This window comes from Citrus sinensis, chromosome 5, assembly GCF_022201045.2.
Source record: "Citrus sinensis cultivar Valencia sweet orange chromosome 5, DVS_A1.0, whole genome shotgun sequence".
Taxonomy (NCBI): Eukaryota; Viridiplantae; Streptophyta; class Magnoliopsida; order Sapindales; family Rutaceae; genus Citrus; species Citrus sinensis.
In genome coordinates, this window is record NC_068560.1 from 29,174,591 (window position 1) to 29,196,030 (window position 21,440).

The window sequence follows — 21,440 nt, forward strand, 5'->3', positions numbered from 1 at the left end:
TATGTTAATAATGTAACTAGACAGATCCTAATGCAACACATTGTCTTGGTGTTTGGCATTAATAACATGATTATAAAACTCTAGAGCTCGATGATATACAAAATATTAAGAAACAAATAAAACGACTATACAGTTCTTTTACAATGAAATTATTCAACCATTGTATAAAATGAACGGAATAGCTAAACTAAACGAACTTTACCATAAACCTTTGTAGTGATTGATCTGCTTAGACGACTTATAAGATCAATCGATGCTCAAGATTATTCACAAGATCAGTACAAGTTGTACGCACCAGAATTAAGACCTTCTTGGATTCAGTTCAATTGAAACAACCTTAATCCAGATCTCCGTAACAAGTTTAGACGAAAAGAAACAGAATTAAGATCAACTAAACAAAGAACAAAAGGGTATTATCAACTAAGCAGTTCCTTATTGCAATAGATTTTGATTCACAACGGAGTTTTGTTAATAGGCATCCAACTTGCTTTGGTTTACTTGGCATTTTATTGAATGATTTGTGTTGTTAATTTGACTTATGACATAGTGGTAATATAGTGATAGAGTTTAGTTTTGATATAGTAGGCTGTCGTGTGTGTGAAAGGTTAAAAAAATAATAATTAAAAGAATAAAAATAAAAATACCCATGTTATTTCAGAGACTGATGTCTCCAACGGCAGCCGTAACGATCTAAGCTAGCATAATACGATAAATGTTATTATCTTAGAGATTTGAATCTAGATAAATTAATAAATAAGAATACAAAAATATCATGCCAAGGAACATTCGTTGGCAAGATCGCAAGCCTCCTTTTCCGTCTGTGTTCCCTTCGAGGACTGGAGCTCTAAGCATCTTGTACCAAAGTTACAATTAGAATGCCTACACAAACAATAATTGGTATTTGCTTAATTAGAGAACTAACATAAGCTTAGTAGAAATTACCGTCACATAAAATGGAAAATGGACGACACCTCTTGAGAGTCTGTGAACTGAGCTAGATGTACATAGCAATAACATAAATTTACTAAGATATTGAAGAGGTTAAACTAGTTACCATGCGACATCATTTAATTCAAAGCCTATCAATAGTGCCGCATCAACATTTCCACACTCGATCAGATCGATAAATTCACCTGGTGAAAAATAAAACAAAGACTATGATGAGAGCAGTCTCACCCAACTCAATGCACATTGGGAACAACACAAAATAACTCTCAAGTTTTTGTTTCTATTTTTACTTATTAAAACAAACCTTTAGCCGGATCATATCCAAGGCCAGGATTGTCCTGCTCCAGTAGCTTCTCAACAACAACTGAATAGTCAAATCCAGCAGCATGAGCAATTGAGCACACAGGCGCCTGTACACGCAACCTCAAATTTGTTAGGAAGCTGATGCCTGAGTAGTATTGACCAGTAAGATTTGGAAAAGCAAACAACTGAAAAATAGTATGCAAAGAAAATGACAAATACCTTGAGAGCTTTCTGTACAAGGTGAACACCAAGCATCCTATTATTTCGTTTTTTTTTTTCATTATACCACGAAGTGTGCAATTTCTCTAGCTCCTTCGACGCATGAAGAAGTGCAACCCCTCCACCTACAAATTCATCAGAATATCAAAATGTGATTCATGAACCGAACAAGGTCGACCACACAAAATTCTAAAAATATAAGGCTTACCAGCTACAATTCCTCCATCAAGTGCAGCCAAGGAGGCAGTTATGGCATTGTAAACTCTACAACAATATTTGAACACTTCGGCACAACTATCACCACCAACCTTACATAAAAACAGTCTCTATTAAATATGTTTTCAACAAAGGACTGTATGTTTCGTACGGCTAAGATGCTAGAATAAAACACAACTTCACACAAACAAACCTTAAAATAAGCCACTTCACAAGAAAACTTTGCAAGCCTCTTTTCTAATAACTTTAATTCATCATTTGAAGTGCTCGACATAATTGAGAATTTTAACTGAAACAAAAATAACAGAAGTACCGAATAATTTCAAATAACAAATGAACACAAACGAAAAGTCTGAAAATTGTTGCAAAACATGTCAAAAAGAGCCACAACCAACCTCCTTACGTCTTTCTTCAATGTCTTCTTGGCCACCAGACCCACCAACGATAACCATCTCATCCTGTGACACCTTGACCTGCAATGGTGGAAATGGCTAAAATATATCCTATTTCAACAAAACATGCCCTTGACAATTGAAATGATCTAGGGCAAGGACTTATACAGCAAAAACAATTCGCACATTACATGTCTCACCTCTTTGCATGAACCAAGCATTTGTGGTACAAAGTTCATATCTGATTCGCCAGTTACAACCTAAAAGTGAAAAGATAGTATGACATTGGTTTGCGAATTACATAAGTAATGCAAAACTGGTGGGAACACTAACTACCAAATGAACCCACCTGGCCTCCAGTGAAGACCGCAAGGTCCTGCATGATTGCCTTTCCATTATGTTCACATTTTGGAGGTTTGACAACACAAAGCTTCAATTCATAAACCCAAATTAATAAAACGATCTTCTGTAAAACTAAAAGTAAATGCATGATATGTAAAATTAAGCAAGTCTTTTATTTGTAACCTATACTCTCATGTGTTCAATTGTAATTTAGTTTTATATCTGTAAATTTTCCTAAGCCGGCTTCACTTGTGAATGCAGATCTCAGGAGGAACTATGTGAATTCTTGTGCCCTATCTAATTCTCATATTCTTCTATTTTGATAAGAAAACCTTTGATTTCCCACGATAAGACCGTCTCAGAGATCTGACCAGCTCCGTTTCTACATCCTCGGCTACAATCAATAGAGGTCGTCTCTACCGAAAAGAAAAGGGGAAAAAAAAAGATTCAGTTAATTTGTAAGTAAATAAACTAAAGCTTCTCATTTCCGCATAAAACACTCTCGCATACCGGTCTAATTGCTTGCTTTACAACATCCTCAGTCAAAATTTTATTCGCATGGATTAAAATGAATGGATTTCTCAAACTCTAGCAAAAACAAAACAATAGCTGCATTAAGCCGAAGAAAGACAACTTTATACATTTTTGGTAAAACAAGCGCGATTCTTGTTAATTGATTCCCTACGTACCAAACGTAGCCATAAAAAAGAAGTACAGTGATTTATTGAAATACTTACACATGTTGCAGAATTCATATTGGTGATGAAGGAAGGGGACACAAAGCCCCAATCTACTTTCATTGCCTGAATATACTCTAACCTAGTCTTCCATCTTCTCCTCCCCTGCAACAAATTTGTCTCGGCTTCTAAGATTTTTGAATGACCCAAATTTTTCTATGTAAAGGGTTAATGAAACAAATAAGACTGTGAAGTAAAAAAAAAATGATTCATGCGAAGGAGAAGAGAATTAAGCAGAAGTAAAGCACATGTAACATGTTACTTGTCACGTCCCACTTCGTCCTAAGGTATGTCTTAATATTAAAGATAACCCCGGGTCACGGAATTGGTCAAAAATACCATTAATTGAAAAGAGTTAAATTTAATAGCAAAACAGAATCTTGTAAAACTTTAAATCAATGACAAAGTTTTGTAAAATGATAAAGGAAAAAAAAAAGAAAAAGAAAGGTAAATTACAAGTGGAACACCATGCCAAAGCAATCTCAAACCAAGATGGCTCAAAACAGAAGAATGTCATAAATAGAACAAGCAACTTACATCTAAAAAAAATAAACCACCTATTCCAAGTTTCTCAACAGCCTTGGCTACCCACTCCCCAGTCTTTTTGTCTCCATTTGCTGCAGCTGTCGCAACCTTTATAGAGGAAAAAAAAAAAATATAGTTTGCAGGCATATCAAAATAAATGACCTTACTATCCATTAAAATTAAACAACCTCTATCCATTGTCCATATTATAATCCTCCCAACTCCTAAACAAAGCAATATTCAGTAAGTAATAAACCTGGACGATTTCTCCGTATCCGCTGACCGGTCGTGCTATGCGACGTAAGTATTGACAAACTCTCCAAACTGCTTCATAAATTTCTCCAATTATTAGATCAGCACTCATTCCTGCTTTGACTGCCTCGAATCCTTCACTTCTCAATGCATCGTCCAAGGTATAAGTCAGGATAGGCCTATATTTTAAGACTGCAAAGTGCAAACAAACATAATCAAACTTCAAATGAGTAATCAAGCCCATCCTTAGGAGATTCCACCAGCGAAATAGCAGCTTACATCTAAGACAACCATTTTCCAATTAATATAGTTTGTCGGTACATACCTTGACTATCAAAACCCTCACCACGCTCATCCGAATAACCTAATGCGGTCAGCCAGACACCTTCTTCCACCGTATCACATGCAAGGTTGGCATCAGTTTTGTGCCCGCATTTTGCAATTTTGCCAACTGTAGCAAAACCCTCTCCTGTAACATCACGATCCTGCAACACCAATATCCAATGACATTAACAGGCATCTCAAAAGAACCCAACATTATTGAAGAGGAGCAAACAACAAGCAGAGATACTGTTGTAACAAGTCTTAGGCCAAGTTTGGGATTGCATTGGATTCCCAAGCAATCACCATTGTGTTAGATTTCGAAATAATCAGCTTTAGAAAAAATTTCAAACACGTTTGCTAAATTTAGATTATGAGACAATCAACTCTATAATAATTTGTTAGATATATTTGGTAAATTAGTCCTAAAATTGGGGGGCTGTTAATGCATAATGACTAAAATGTACAAAAATTTAGTTATATGTATAAAAGGAAATAAGAATTTTAAATATATTTATTAATTACTTATTAAAAAATATACACCAATTCATCTTTCCATCAATAAACTAATTCCCTTCTAAAAAAGATATTAAATAAATAAACTAATTCAACTCTTAAATATTTATATAAAACAATAAAAAAGTCGTCATTGTCAAAGATCAAAGGATCACAAATTTCAAAAGGGCATGAATTTCGCTGGCATTGGAGGCATGGTGGAGTAAAAAAAGCCTCTCTTAACTCACGGCCACCGCTGCTACACGGTGGCAAGCTTGGCTGCGAAAACCACCAGAATTATGGTTGAATGCCGCCAATCTCTTCAAAGACGGTGTTGAAACTCAGTTTGTAGCCGTTTGATGGCGGTGTTGCGATCGCCGGCAGTTAGGCTGTTTTGCTATACTATTTTTAATTTGCTACATAATAACTTGTCTAACAAGCACTCCCAAAACATGCACTTTGATTTCAAATACTCCTTTAAAAGTTTTCAAATAAAATTTTCGCTCAAAATTACAGCAAATCAGACACAAAACACAGCACCAATTAATATAAAGAAGAACAAAAAAAAAAAAGGTTAAACTTTTACAGGATGAGTGACTCACTATAGGCCAGTTCATGAGTTTGTCATTATAAGGGATTTCTTCGCTACCAGAAACGTAGTTTCTGCCCCAACTTAATCTACTTCCAACCTGATACAGAATACGTACCACAATTTTCCATAAATATATAAGCCACGAACCAAATAGCAACTCTTGAGAGAGATTGAAAATAAATAACAGAGAGAATATATAGAAGAAAACAGGACAGTCTCACCAGCCGGATACTGTTTTTAGCCGGCCGGATAATGTTCTTAGCCACCCTGCCATTGACGTTGGGGAAAAAAAACAGAAACAGGTAATAAACAAAGTCAGAAGTTTAAAACAAATAAAAGATAGATCTTCCGAACTATCAACAGAGAGAAATTCAGAAAGACGGTACCTGACTTTGGAGGCAAGACTGGAGGCTAACCTGTTCATGGTCTGTGGACTTGGGGACTATTATTTAGCAGAGATTTTATTTTAAGGGTTCCTCTATGATGCTGTAATTTTTTTTAAATATTACTAATATTTTAATTGTGCACCATTGGATTAAATCTAATGGTATATAATTTTTTGCTAAAGAAAAAAATTAAAAATAATGTTAAACGATTTGTCAACCGTTCAAGAGGTGGAGAAATGTTTGTAAAATAATTGTGACTACCCTTAGAGTTTAAAGTAATTTCACTTAAATAGCATATTTTATTTATAATTACTTTTCAAGTCTCCTTTAAATTTGTATTGTGATAATTTTTTATGAATAAATTTTCCAAAATCTATTACCAATAAGTATACAATATAATATGAAATAGGTTATTTAATACAAATCAAATAAATAAATTATAATTGCAAAATTTATATATGATATAACACTAATAAATAACACAACTAAGTATATATACTTTAGTAAACGTCATACTCACATCAATAAACTCATTAGTGAGATTGCTTATAACCTAAAAACTACTTGATCACTCATGTTGTAATAAAATTTAAAATCGCATATTAAAATTCTCATTATTTTATATAATACTAAGGACCATTGTATAATTGATCACGGAGTATATATTATTTTTAACACCCATTTAATGTACCTATTCTTTGAACTTTTTGTTTATCTTATAATTAATATTCTTACATGATAGGATTTTAAGTTTTACAAGTCTATATATTTTCATTTTATTTCAAACATCACTTTATTAATTTCATAAAAGTTAAATCTAATACATATTCCTAATGAGCTTTAGTTTATGAATCATGAAACATTATTTTATTGACATCCTTTGATTGTAATAATAAAATTTATGTTATAAGAGTTGTTACTTTTATTATGGTAATTACTATTGACAATGAATAAAATATTGCCTTCAAGAATATTTATGTGGAAAAATTGGGAAAGAAAATCTTTTTATATTTTTATATTTTTATTTACATGGTAGAAAATTATCCAAGCCTTATAAACTTTAACTTTCACAAGCTTGTTTTCATTTTATTTTCAAATGTCACTTTATTAATTCCATAAAAATTTAATCTAACATATATTCCTAATTAACTTTAGTTTATAAATCATAAAAGATTATTCTATCGTTATTCTTTGACTGTAATTATAAAATTTTTATGTTACTAAGAGCCATTGCTTTTATTATGATAAGTAATAGTGACAATAAATAAAATATTACATCCAATAATATTTAATGACAAAATGAGAAAAATCAATTGTATGTTTTTATATTTCCATTATAAAGACATGATTTAGGATACTTTAACTTAAAATTTTGACGCAATATTTGAGTCATTAATATCTCATAGTCTAATGGTTAATATTGAAAGTCAAAGCATAATTTCATAATGTCATATCCTCCACCATTCAATTGCATGAAATTAATAGTTTAATTTTTTGTTAAAAATTTAAATCAAAACATTTCTCACTATATATTTATATAGCCATATATATTTTTCATTAGTGACTAAAATATTTATCATTTGTTGTGACTCATAGTATTGCTAATAAAACATATATAAAATATTTTATTACAATGCCTTCTATTATCATTATTGTTTAGGTATTAATAGTTTGTAATTGAATTCATACAATACAAATTATTATAATACTTTATGTAATATCTTTATATAAAGTATTATTCAAATAATATTACTTGTTAATTACATTTATTTTAATGCTACTAAATATATTTCTAATACTAAATGTAAAAGTAAAAAAAAAATGTAAAATTGTAAAGTAAGAGAATTAATACATAATAATTTTAATTCCAAAATTACTTGTATTTCTTTCATTTTTTGATGATTTAAAATATGAAGAAATATCACAACTTGCAAATTACTTGTTACATAATTACTTATCCATTAAAATTAAATTAAGGGTGAAGATTCTAATATTAAATCCAATGATCCCATCATCGATTGTGAGATTTTTATTTATTATAATATAAAATTTCTTTTATCAATTAATTAAAAATATAAAAATCTATATTTACGTGCAACATGAAGATTACTTGTTATGATTTAAATAGCTAATTTTTTATTCACTGTATCAAATGAATGGTAAACATGAAAACCCTAACATTCAAGAGTCCACAACAATACTATTATCAATGTTGTAAAAACTCGTAAAGTGTTATAAAGAAATCCTGAACAAAAAATTCAGAGAATATATATGTTAAATGAGTGTTAAAAATAATATATATTTTATTATCAATTATTCAATGGTCCTTAATATTATACAAAATAATGAGTATTTTGATATAAGATATTAAATTTTATTAAAATATGTGTAATCAAGTATTTTTTAGGTTACAAGCAATCTCACCAATGAGTTTATTGATGTACCTATGATATTCACTTACGTATATGTATTTAGTTGTGTTATTTATTAGTGTTATATTATATATAATTAATTTTACAATTGCAATTTATTTATTTGATTTGTGTTAAATAACCTACTTCATATTATATTTTATAATTAATAGTTTATTTCTTCTCTTTCTTATCTTTCTCTTTTCTTTTTTCTTCTTTCAGTCAACTCTCCTCTTCCTCTTTTTTTTTTCTCTTCCCTCTCGGCTCGACTCTTTTTCCTCTTTTTTTTTCTTTTTTCTTTTTCTTTCCTCTCGAATGGACTCCTTCTGGCGTGATTTCCGGCGGGACTTCCGGGGGTTGCCGCGGGCCCCACCAAGGCTAACTCATAATTAGGGGTGGGCAAAATCGGATTCGGGTCGGGTTCGGGTCAACCCGATCGGGTTTCGGGTTATTTGGGTTGTGCAAACATTGATCCGAATACAACCCGAATTTACAACCCGACCCGATCCGATCCGATATATATTCGGATCGGTTCGGATTAAAAATGGATCATATTGAATTCGGGTCAAGTTAAACCAATTCGGGTCGATAAAAACAGGTCAATTCAAAACATATATACCAATACACCATGAAAGCTTCAAAATTCAAAACACATAAAGGACTAAAGGAGAAACTCGGGTCGGGTTGGAGCTTGAGCCTTGGAGCAGCAGATCGGCGGCTGGGTTTTCGGCAGCAGATCGGTGGGCGTGCAGAAGCAACTTGCGCACGGCTGGACGCGCAGCAGTTTCCTCGCGATGGCTGGATGCAACACGGCGGCAGCAGATCGTGGACGCAGCAGTAGATGGCTGGACGCAACACGGCAGCAACATGACAACAGCACGGCAACAGCAGATCGCTGACGCAGCAGCAGATGGCCGGACTCGCAACACGGCAGCAGCAGATTGCGGGAAGGAGAGAATGTTTTCTTGCTTCTTGAGGGTGGGTTCACGGGTTGGGTGTTGTGATTTTTTTGTTTTTGTGTGTTTTGTGTTTGTGTAAACTGTAAAGTGTAACCTTTTGAGTATGTGATTTCAGTGATTTCAGTGATTTGTGTGATTATGTGTGGTGTGTTGTGTGCCGTGTGCGTGTGTTTGGGCGTTTGGCTGTAGATTTTTTTTTTTAAAGCAACCCGATCGGGTTTTCGGATCAGATCGAGTTTTATCCGATCCGATCAAAACCCGATCGGGTTTGTAATATTTCATTTGATCGGGTTATATTGACAACCCGATCCGATCCGAACCCGAAATTTTTCGGGTCGGATCGGGTCGGGTCAGGTCAGGTCGGGTATTTTGCCCACCCCTACTCATAATCAGGCTTATTTTTAGCGCGGCCGTGCCCGCAACTCCCGCAGGCACACCAAGGCCCCTCGCAAAGTCTCGCCCAATTCCAAATCCGGCGGACAAACTTCACCCGCGCTCCCCACAAAGGCTATAGCCCACCCGTCTCGAGGCCTCTGGAGCCTTTTTGGCACTCCAAACTTGGGGCGCTATTTTTGGGCGCGGCTATTACCGCGACTCCCCGTGGGCACATCGAGGCCCCTCGCAAAGCCTCACCCCATTCCGAGTCCGGCGGACGAACTTCGCCCGCACCCCCTACCAAGGCTATAGCCCACCCGTTTTGGGGCCCCTGGGGCCTCTTTGGCATCCCGACCTTGGGGTACTATTTTTGGGCGCGGCTGTGCCCTCGACTCCCCATGGGCACACCGAGATCTCTCGTAAAGCCTCGCCCCATTCCGAGTCCGGCGGAAAAACTTCGCCCGTGCCCCTCTCTAAGGCTATGCCCACCCGTCTTGGAGCCCCTGGGGCCTTTTGGCATCCCGACCTTCAGGGCAGTATTTTTGGGTGGGGCTATGCTGTGGCTCTTAGAAATGCACCCTAAGGCCTCTCGTAAAGCCTCGTACCATTCTGAATTCGGCGGATAACCCAACTCTGACTTGCAAGCTCTCTAACCTGAGATAACCCAACTCTGACTTGAGCGTCGGAGCGTGGTCGCCGGCCATCCCCGGCTCCACCTTTGACTTCTTTTTTAGTTGTTTCGCAGGTTTAAGGCGAGTTTCACCAGCCCTCCACACCTAAAGTCTGACACCTTCCATATCCACTGCCATCTCAATCCTCATTCTCTCCACAAAAAGCCTAAACAACCTGCACGCGCCGAACAAGTGAGCACCTCGCTCCCCAATAAAAATAAATTTATTGTACTTGGCTTGGTTTTGTGATTTTATTTCGTTAACCCAAAATCAGCCACAAACAATTGGCGTCGTCTGTGAGGAGCACGCAAAAAGCCTCCACATAGTGCTAAGCTTGTCGGTATGTGTGCTTGCGCAACCATGGCACCCGACGTACCCGCTGATAACCAAATGCTCAGTCATGATAGAGCGGAGGACCACGGCAGTGATAAGAGGGGTGACTCGACAAGGAGGGCATCCCGCCTAGAGAAGGGCAAATTTGTTAAGCAATCAATTGGTATTCAACCCGACGAGGAGCCTGTTACTCATAAACACTTTGAGGATTTAGCTCATCTGATTCTCAGAGCAGTAGGATATCGGGTACCCGAAGCAGCCACTTCCCCGGTAACTCAAGATGTTCCGCCTCCACGCGGTGAGAAGCAAATCATACCAAGATCTGAAATACCGGAGGGAAGTAGACCAAAGCACGAGCCATTGGGCACCCGTTCAAAGTTTTAAACCGGCGGCTCTCGGGAGAAACGCTCCATTGCTTCTTGCTATTCCCGTAGTAGCCAGGGTACCAACCGTAAACAAAAAGCCCATGAAGACCTTCCAGTATAAGTTGAACGCCAAAAAAGCTTCCCAGACAATTGCGGCATCCTCAGGTGCACCTGGGGTACCCCGCAAGTTATTTTCACAAATACTCAAGATCATTGATGCAAAAAAATTGAAAAACAAATATCAATTACCGACCAAGCATGCTCAACATGTTCTTTTGGCCATGCCTAATTGAGTTACAAACAACCGTTATACAAATTTGGAATTACAATAAAATTTTCCCATTCATGCACCATTTTAAATTACTATAAAACGTATGTAAATTTAAAATTATCATGTGGGGTTGACGACAAACGAACGCAAAGGCAGTAACAGCAGAGATGACAGAAGCTAGAACGCGGAAGGGCATCAGCTTAAGAATGGAAAAGATGAAAATAGCTGAAGCTTGCGGGAACAAAGAAGCAAATCGGCTGAAGGAACAACTAGAAGTAGCGTTGGTGCAGTTGAACGAATTTGATAGTGGTGGCATGGGCATTTGATAGCTCAGGCAGGGTTAGGGCTAGGTGTGTGTGACTATGTGTCTGAATGCATCATTGTCATAGTAAAGATGAAGAGAAGGATAATTAGATTTAGGGATTGCGTGATTGCTTCCTCTTTTTCTTTCCCCTAATTTTATGTTTTTTTTATTTTCTAAGCAAACTCGTTCGATTTTTTTATTCGGTTATGATTTAACCTGAACTGAAATAAAAATTGATTGGTTTTTAAATTTGAATCTGATTGGATTTTAAGGGATAAACCCAACTAAACCAAACTTGAAATAAATTTCAAATTTGGTTCAATCCAATTTAACCGAATTTGAATGCCCACTCGTAACACTCATGGAATTTTGGCCAAGTCCGTTTTGAATGAGAGTGAGAAATAAAGCCATGCAAGCAAGAGGGATCAAATTGATACGATGATTTTAGCGATAATGCCCTGCAATTCACAATACGTTACAACATTAATTCGGCACTTTTTTCTCCCAAAGGAATGGGATAAAATAACAAGATGTTAACATTTTACAGAAATTGGATCTCTTTTTGCGAACAATCTAAGTTGTCATATGTTATTCTACCTCATCAAAGTAACATTAAACAAAACAGTAGTGGACCGTAGAAAAAATATAGTGAAATCTCTTAAATTCTAATCATCTTAAGTATCATCAAAATCTGCACAAGATATCATCAAAATGACTGAATTTTCATGAAGCATATCCTTACAATTGACTAGGCTAATCAAAACAACTACAACAAAAGCATGATAAAAGAAGATCACACTAAGAAAGAACAAAAATATTAAAATTTATATTTTAATCCCTTCTTCTTCTTTGCTGCCAAAATCAAGCCATAAATATTTTCCCGCCTACTCGTTAGAAAGAGATTTAGCCACTTTCAAGCTTCATGCACCTATTTTTCCCTCTCAATCAGCTTTGATCACTCTGTTTCTATGTGGCAAATTTGGACATTTCTCAATAGGCATATAGCCAGTTATAATGACCACATATACGGGTTCCATATTTTCACCTCAAAATATGGTTTCTCTCCAAGCTCTTCTTCCAATAGCTTCAAGCATTTTATGAACTCTGTCTTTTGTTCATCCAGATTCTTTTCGAACATTCGTACAACTTTTTATCACGAAAATCAAACCAAAACTTGGCTTGAATTGTTGCTGTAAGGATCAGACGGTGACAATAATGACAGAAGTTGACAATTTATCTAGAGGGGGCTATTCAAAATAACAATACCAGTATCTAACAATAAGATAATAAAATGAATTTAATAAAAATAATGACAATAGTTATAATAATATCCTCAATTTTCAACAACTTTAATATAAACAAAAATATAAGACCTGAATCTAAGGTTTAACAAGGGCTCTCCAAATTTTTGTTTGCCGATTTACTAATTTTTTATTTATTATTATTATTATACAAGACAAAACAACAGTATATAATATACACAAATCAGGCAACGCAAATTGATGATGATGAATAATTACACTTTATAAAAGAACAAAAAATATATATTATTTAAATTATTGTGATAAAACTTAACAGAAATAACCATCTGTAATAATAATTATGAATAAAAAATTAAGAACTAAGAACATCTGTTGAAGCAGAATTGGAAGAGTATTTGTATCTTGGAAGAGGATTTGTATGTTGTATTCTTTAGTCCTGAAGGCTTGCAAATGTTGGATTCTTTTAGGCTTTAGCCATTGTAAAAAAAAGTTAAATCTAATGTAAGAGGATAGCCCCGTCTTTTTCTGAAGTGAATGCCGGGGCACGAAGTACACAAAACAATCATCATCGACTAAACTGCTATTTAAAAAATAAAACGAAAACTCTCAACTAAATAAACTACTATTCCTCTTTTCTTTTTCTTACAAAATAAATAAAATAAAATAGAATCTCAGCTGAATAGTAGTCCCCAAGTCCACAGACCGTGAAGAGGTTAGCCTCCAGTCTTGCCTCCAAAGTCTGGTATGGGCTTTCTAAATTTCTTTCTGTTGATAGTTCTGAAGATCTATCTTTTATTTGTTTTGAACTTCTGGAGGATGTAAGTCGCACGTGGTGAATGATGCTTGACCCAGCAGAGGAAGACACTTCAAAGAATCAAGCAAACAGTTCTAGTAGCTAGACATGCAAACCCATCGTCTGAGTAAGGAGTCTATAATAATAAAAGTGAAATGTCAAAACTAAATAGCTCATATAATGGATCTGAAAGCCAAAAATAAAAACAAAAAGATTCAGCAGTACATGTACTTATGAATGAGAATTTAGATGATGCTTTGTCTTTGTTAAATAGGATGATGAATTGAACTGATGATGGTAGACTAACAACAATAAACAACTATAAAAAAGTAAATAATAATAATCAAATGGGTGATTTTTTTTTTTTCATACTTGGCGTGGAAAGTGAATCCTTATTTTAATTTTGAATTTCAACTTTTTGTGCGGTGAATGTCTCCTCCTCCTTTCACCAAAAAGGTTTAAAAAAAAGCCATAATAATGAACGTAACCATGTGTTTTCGAACCAAAGACCTAAAAAACATTGGACAGCTTGGTGATGACGTTTTTACAGATGTGTAATAAATAACAAATTAACAATTAACAGAACCCTTTTGTCATATTTGATGGCAAAAAATTGGTTTAATTAGTTTTATGATTACTTGAGTTTTATCATCTAATTCGTCATTACGAATCATTGAATTGAGAGGGAAGTATTAAACAATATTTAATTTATCCACTATCAAACATATAATTCTTCTAAACTATTAAAAAATAGAGAATCTTTTAACCACGTAAATTAGATTAATTTCTTAAACATAAAACCTTAGAAAAATAATACTTGCATTCTCTTAAAAGAAATTTATTATATTTATGTTTTCTTCTTTACCATGGTAATAAGAAAAAAGTTGTATTAAACAATCAAGACAAAAAAAGGGGGTATGATATCACAGTACAAATTAACTAGAGTACATTCTGCTAGCAAATTCATGTCAAACTTCTTTGACAAAGAATTAGTCATGAAGGATCCTGCGACCACTTGATAGATGGCAAGTGCAGCTGCAGAGATGTAGGGCAACTGATCAAGAATTGTATAAAAGTACCTATGCTGTATTTATAGGGAATTTATTGGTCTCACTTTCTACCAAAAAGACCGAGGATGCAAATGCTGCAGTCAATATGATATGTTAATAATGTAACTAGACAGATCCTAATGCAACACATTGTCTTGGTGTTTGGCATTAATAACATGATTATAAAACTCTAGAGCTCGATGATATACAAAATATTAAGAAACAAATAAAACGACTATACAGTTCTTTTACAATGAAATTATTCAACCATTGTATAAAATGAACGGAATAGCTAAACTAAACGAACTTTACCATAAACCTTTGTAGTGATTGATCTGCTTAGACGACTTATAAGATCAATCGATGCTCAAGATTATTCACAAGATCAGTACAAGTTGTACGCACCAGAATTAAGACCTTCTTGGATTCAGTTCAATTGAAACAACCTTAATCCAGATCTCCGTAACAAGTTTAGACGAAAAGAAACAGAATTAAGATCAACTAAACAAAGAACAAAAGGGTATTATCAACTAAGCAGTTCCTTATTGCAATAGATTTTGATTCACAACGGAGTTTTGTTAATAGGCATCCAACTTGCTTTGGTTTACTTGGCATTTTATTGAATGATTTGTGTTGTTAATTTGACTTATGACATAGTGGTAATATAGTGATAGAGTTTAGTTTTGATATAGTAGGCTGTCGTGTGTGTGAAAGGTTAAAAAAATAATAATTAAAAGAATAAAAATAAAAATACCCATGTTATTTCAGAGACTGATGTCTCCAACGGCAGCCGTAACGATCTAAGCTAGCATAATACGATAAATGTTATTATCTTAGAGATTTGAATCTAGATAAATTAATAAATAAGAATACAAAAATATCATGCCAAGGAACATTCGTTGGCAAGATCGCAAGCCTCCTTTTCCGTCTGTGTTCCCTTCGAGGACTGGAGCTCTAAGCATCTTGTACCAAAGTTACAATTAGAATGCCTACACAAACAATAATTGGTATTTGCTTAATTAGAGAACTAACATAAGCTTAGTAGAAATTACCGTCACATAAAATGGAAAATGGACGACACCTCTTGAGAGTCTGTGAACTGAGCTAGATGTACATAGCAATAACATAAATTTACTAAGATATTGAAGAGGTTAAACTAGTTACCATGCGACATCATTTAATTCAAAGCCTATCAATAGTGCCGCATCAACATTTCCACACTCGATCAGATCGATAAATTCACCTGGTGAAAAATAAAACAAAGACTATGATGAGAGCAGTCTCACCCAACTCAATGCACATTGGGAACAACACAAAATAACTCTCAAGTTTTTGTTTCTATTTTTACTTATTAAAACAAACCTTTAGCCGGATCATATCCAAGGCCAGGATTGTCCTGCTCCAGTAGCTTCTCAACAACAACTGAATAGTCAAATCCAGCAGCATGAGCAATTGAGCACACAGGCGCCTGTACACGCAACCTCAAATTTGTTAGGAAGCTGATGCCTGAGTAGTATTGACCAGTAAGATTTGGAAAAGCAAACAACTGAAAAATAGTATGCAAAGAAAATGACAAATACCTTGAGAGCTTTCTGTACAAGGTGAACACCAAGCATCCTATTATTTCGTTTTTTTTTTTCATTATACCACGAAGTGTGCAATTTCTCTAGCTCCTTCGACGCATGAAGAAGTGCAACCCCTCCACCTACAAATTCATCAGAATATCAAAATGTGATTCATGAACCGAACAAGGTCGACCACACAAAATTCTAAAAATATAAGGCTTACCAGCTACAATTCCTCCATCAAGTGCAGCCAAGGAGGCAGTTATGGCATTGTAAACTCTACAACAATATTTGAACACTTCGGCACAACTATCACCACCAACCTTACATAAAAACAGTCTCTATTAAATATGTTTTCAACAAAGGACTGTATGTTTCGTACGGCTAAGATGCTAGAATAAAACACAACTTCACACAAACAAACCTTAAAATAAGCCACTTCACAAGAAAACTTTGCAAGCCTCTTTTCTAATAACTTTAATTCATCATTTGAAGTGCTCGACATAATTGAGAATTTTAACTGAAACAAAAATAACAGAAGTACCGAATAATTTCAAATAACAAATGAACACAAACGAAAAGTCTGAAAATTGTTGCAAAACATGTCAAAAAGAGCCACAACCAACCTCCTTACGTCTTTCTTCAATGTCTTCTTGGCCACCAGACCCACCAACGATAACCATCTCATCCTGTGACACCTTGACCTGCAATGGTGGAAATGGCTAAAATATATCCTATTTCAACAAAACATGCCCTTGACAATTGAAATGATCTAGGGCAAGGACTTATACAGCAAAAACAATTCGCACATTACATGTCTCACCTCTTTGCATGAACCAAGCATTTGTGGTACAAAGTTCATATCTGATTCGCCAGTTACAACCTAAAAGTGAAAAGATAGTATGACATTGGTTTGCGAATTACATAAGTAATGCAAAACTGGTGGGAACACTAACTACCAAATGAACCCACCTGGCCTCCAGTGAAGACCGCAAGGTCCTGCATGATTGCCTTTCCATTATGTTCACATTTTGGAGGTTTGACAACACAAAGCTTCAATTCATAAACCCAAATTAATAAAACGATCTTCTGTAAAACTAAAAGTAAATGCATGATATGTAAAATTAAGCAAGTCTTTTATTTGTAACCTATACTCTCATGTGTTCAATTGTAATTTAGTTTTATATCTGTAAATTTTCCTAAGCCGGCTTCACTTGTGAATGCAGATCTCAGGAGGAACTATGTGAATTCTTGTGCCCTATCTAATTCTCATATTCTTCTATTTTGATAAGAAAACCTTTGATTTCCCACGATAAGACCGTCTCAGAGATCTGACCAGCTCCGTTTCTACATCCTCGGCTACAATCAATAGAGGTCGTCTCTACCGAAAAGAAAAGGGGAAAAAAAAAGATTCAGTTAATTTGTAAGTAAATAAACTAAAGCTTCTCATTTCCGCATAAAACACTCTCGCATACCGGTCTAATTGCTTGCTTTACAACATCCTCAGTCAAAATTTTATTCGCATGGATTAAAATGAATGGATTTCTCAAACTCTAGCAAAAACAAAACAATAGCTGCATTAAGCCGAAGAAAGACAACTTTATACATTTTTGGTAAAACAAGCGCGATTCTTGTTAATTGATTCCCTACGTACCAAACGTAGCCATAAAAAAGAAGTACAGTGATTTATTGAAATACTTACACATGTTGCAGAATTCATATTGGTGATGAAGGAAGGGGACACAAAGCCCCAATCTACTTTCATTGCCTGAATATACTCTAACCTAGTCTTCCATCTTCTCCTCCCCTGCAACAAATTTGTCTCGGCTTCTAAGATTTTTGAATGACCCAAATTTTTCTATGTAAAGGGTTAATGAAACAAATAAGACTGTGAAGTAAAAAAAAAATGATTCATGCGAAGGAGAAGAGAATTAAGCAGAAGTAAAGCACATGTAACATGTTACTTGTCACGTCCCACTTCGTCCTAAGGTATGTCTTAATATTAAAGATAACCCCGGGTCACGGAATTGGTCAAAAATACCATTAATTGAAAAGAGTTAAATTTAATAGCAAAACAGAATCTTGTAAAACTTTAAATCAATGACAAAGTTTTGTAAAATGATAAAGGAAAAAAAAAAGAAAAAGAAAGGTAAATTACAAGTGGAACACCATGCCAAAGCAATCTCAAACCAAGATGGCTCAAAACAGAAGAATGTCATAAATAGAACAAGCAACTTACATCTAAAAAAAATAAACCACCTATTCCAAGTTTCTCAACAGCCTTGGCTACCCACTCCCCAGTCTTTTTGTCTCCATTTGCTGCAGCTGTCGCAACCTTTATAGAGGAAAAAAAAAAAATATAGTTTGCAGGCATATCAAAATAAATGACCTTACTATCCATTAAAATTAAACAACCTCTATCCATTGTCCATATTATAATCCTCCCAACTCCTAAACAAAGCAATATTCAGTAAGTAATAAACCTGGACGATTTCTCCGTATCCGCTGACCGGTCGTGCTATGCGACGTAAGTATTGACAAACTCTCCAAACTGCTTCATAAATTTCTCCAATTATTAGATCAGCACTCATTCCTGCTTTGACTGCCTCGAATCCTTCACTTCTCAATGCATCGTCCAAGGTATAAGTCAGGATAGGCCTATATTTTAAGACTGCAAAGTGCAAACAAACATAATCAAACTTCAAATGAGTAATCAAGCCCATCCTTAGGAGATTCCACCAGCGAAATAGCAGCTTACATCTAAGACAACCATTTTCCAATTAATATAGTTTGTCGGTACATACCTTGACTATCAAAACCCTCACCACGCTCATCCGAATAACCTAATGCGGTCAGCCAGACACCTTCTTCCACCGTATCACATGCAAGGTTGGCATCAGTTTTGTGCCCGCATTTTGCAATTTTGCCAACTGTAGCAAAACCCTCTCCTGTAACATCACGATCCTGCAACACCAATATCCAATGACATTAACAGGCATCTCAAAAGAACCCAACATTATTGAAGAGGAGCAAACAACAAGCAGAGATACTGTTGTAACAAGTCTTAGGCCAAGTTTGGGATTGCATTGGATTCCCAAGCAATCACCATTGTGTTAGATTTCGAAATAATCAGCTTTAGAAAAAATTTCAAACACGTTTGCTAAATTTAGATTATGAGACAATCAACTCTATAATAATTTGTTAGATATATTTGGTAAATTAGTCCTAAAATTGGGGGGCTGTTAATGCATAATGACTAAAATGTACAAAAATTTAGTTATATGTATAAAAGGAAATAAGAATTTTAAATATATTTATTAATTACTTATTAAAAAATATACACCAATTCATCTTTCCATCAATAAACTAATTCCCTTCTAAAAAAGATATTAAATAAATAAACTAATTCAACTCTTAAATATTTATATAAAACAATAAAAAAGTCGTCATTGTCAAAGATCAAAGGATCACAAATTTCAAAAGGGCATGAATTTCGCTGGCATTGGAGGCATGGTGGAGTAAAAAAAGCCTCTCTTAACTCACGGCCACCGCTGCTACACGGTGGCAAGCTTGGCTGCGAAAACCACCAGAATTATGGTTGAATGCCGCCAATCTCTTCAAAGACGGTGTTGAAACTCAGTTTGTAGCCGTTTGATGGCGGTGTTGCGATCGCCGGCAGTTAGGCTGTTTTGCTATACTATTTTTAATTTGCTACATAATAACTTGTCTAACAAGCACTCCCAAAACATGCACTTTGATTTCAAATACTCCTTTAAAAGTTTTCAAATAAAATTTTCGCTCAAAATTACAGCAAATCAGACACAAAACACAGCACCAATTAATATAAAGAAGAACAAAAAAAAAAAAGGTTAAACTTTTACAGGATGAGTGACTCACTATAGGCCAGTTCATGAGTTTGTCATTATAAGGGATTTCTTCGCTACCAGAAACGTAGTTTCTGCCCCAACTTAATCTACTTCCAACCTGATACAGAATACGTACCACAATTTTCCATAAATATATAAGCCACGAACCAAATAGCAACTCTTGAGAGAGATTGAAAATAAATAACAGAGAGAATATATAGAAGAAAACAGGACAGTCTCACCAGCCGGATACTGTTTTTAGCCGGCCGGATAATGTTCTTAGCCACCCTGCCATTGACGTTGGGGAAAAAAAACAGAAACAGGTAATAAACAAAGTCAGAAGTTTAAAACAAATAAAAGATAGATCTTCCGAACTATCAACAGAGAGAAATTCAGAAAGACGGTACCTGACTTTGGAGGCAAGACTGGAGGCTAACCTGTTCATGGTCTGTGGACTTGGGGACTATTATTTAGCAGAGATTTTATTTTAAGGGTTCCTCTATGATGCTGTAATTTTTTTTAAATATTACTAATATTTTAATTGTGCACCATTGGATTAAATCTAATGGTATATAATTTTTTGCTAAAGAAAAAAATTAAAAATAATGTTAAACGATTTGTCAACCGTTCAAGAGGTGGAGAAATGTTTGTAAAATAATTGTGACTACCCTTAGAGTTTAAAGTAATTTCACTTAAATAGCATATTTTATTTATAATTACTTTTCAAGTCTCCTTTAAATTTGTATTGTGATAATTTTTTATGAATAAATTTTCCAAAATCTATTACCAATAAGTATACAATATAATATGAAATAGGTTATTTAATACAAATCAAATAAATAAATTATAATTGCAAAATTTATATATGATATAACACTAATAAATAACACAACTAAGTATATATACTTTAGTAAACGTCATACTCACATCAATAAACTCATTAGTGAGATTGCTTATAACCTAAAAACTACTTGATCACTCATGTTGTAATAAAATTTAAAATCGCATATTAAAATTCTCATTATTTTATATAATACTAAGGACCATTGTATAATTGATCACGGAGTATATATTATTTTTAACACCCATTTAATGTACCTATTCTTTGAACTTTTTGTTTATCTTATAATTAATATTCTTACATGATAGGAATTTTAAGTTTTACAAGTCTATATATTTTCATTTTATTTCAAACATCACTTTATTAATTTCATAAAAGTTAAATCTAATACATATTCCTAATGAGCTTTAGTTTATGAATCATGAAACATTATTTTATTGACATCCTTTGATTGTAATAATAAAATTTATGTTATAAGAGTTGTTACTTTTATTATGGTAATTACTATTGACAATGAATAAAATATTGCCTTCAAGAATATTTATGTGGAAAATTTGGGAAAGAAAATCTTTTTATATTTTTATATTTTTATTTACATGGTAGAAAATTATCCAAGCCTTATAAACTTTAACTTTCATAAGCTTGTT

The 21,440-nt window shown here is 34.4% G+C and overlaps 2 protein-coding genes across 2 annotated transcripts; both read right to left on the reverse strand.

Annotated features, from left to right (window-relative positions):
• Positions 1–604: 604 nt before the first annotated feature.
• Positions 605–5,793, reverse strand: LOC102617370 (chaperonin CPN60-1, mitochondrial-like). Its single transcript, XM_052440744.1, has 18 exons — positions 5,729–5,793; positions 5,564–5,609; positions 5,353–5,439; positions 4,260–4,419; positions 3,939–4,126; positions 3,695–3,790; positions 3,158–3,262; positions 2,931–3,008; positions 2,753–2,836; positions 2,428–2,508; positions 2,279–2,338; positions 2,082–2,159; positions 1,880–1,975; positions 1,679–1,778; positions 1,471–1,595; positions 1,253–1,358; positions 1,055–1,133; positions 605–879 (listed from the first exon to the last, which is right to left on the reverse strand). The coding sequence occupies exons 1-18, from the start codon at positions 5,764–5,766 to the stop codon at positions 771–773; spliced, it is 1,716 nt and encodes a 571-aa protein (XP_052296704.1). The 5' UTR covers positions 5,767–5,793; the 3' UTR covers positions 605–770.
• A 9,442-nt stretch (positions 5,794–15,235) lies between these two features.
• Positions 15,236–20,424, reverse strand: LOC127902127 (chaperonin CPN60-1, mitochondrial-like). The gene is made up of 18 exons (XM_052440743.1): positions 20,360–20,424; positions 20,195–20,240; positions 19,984–20,070; positions 18,891–19,050; positions 18,570–18,757; positions 18,326–18,421; positions 17,789–17,893; positions 17,562–17,639; positions 17,384–17,467; positions 17,059–17,139; positions 16,910–16,969; positions 16,713–16,790; positions 16,511–16,606; positions 16,310–16,409; positions 16,102–16,226; positions 15,884–15,989; positions 15,686–15,764; positions 15,236–15,510 (listed from the first exon to the last, which is right to left on the reverse strand). The coding sequence occupies exons 1-18, from the start codon at positions 20,395–20,397 to the stop codon at positions 15,402–15,404; spliced, it is 1,716 nt and encodes a 571-aa protein (XP_052296703.1). The 5' UTR covers positions 20,398–20,424; the 3' UTR covers positions 15,236–15,401.
• Between the last annotated feature and the right edge of the window lie 1,016 nt (positions 20,425–21,440).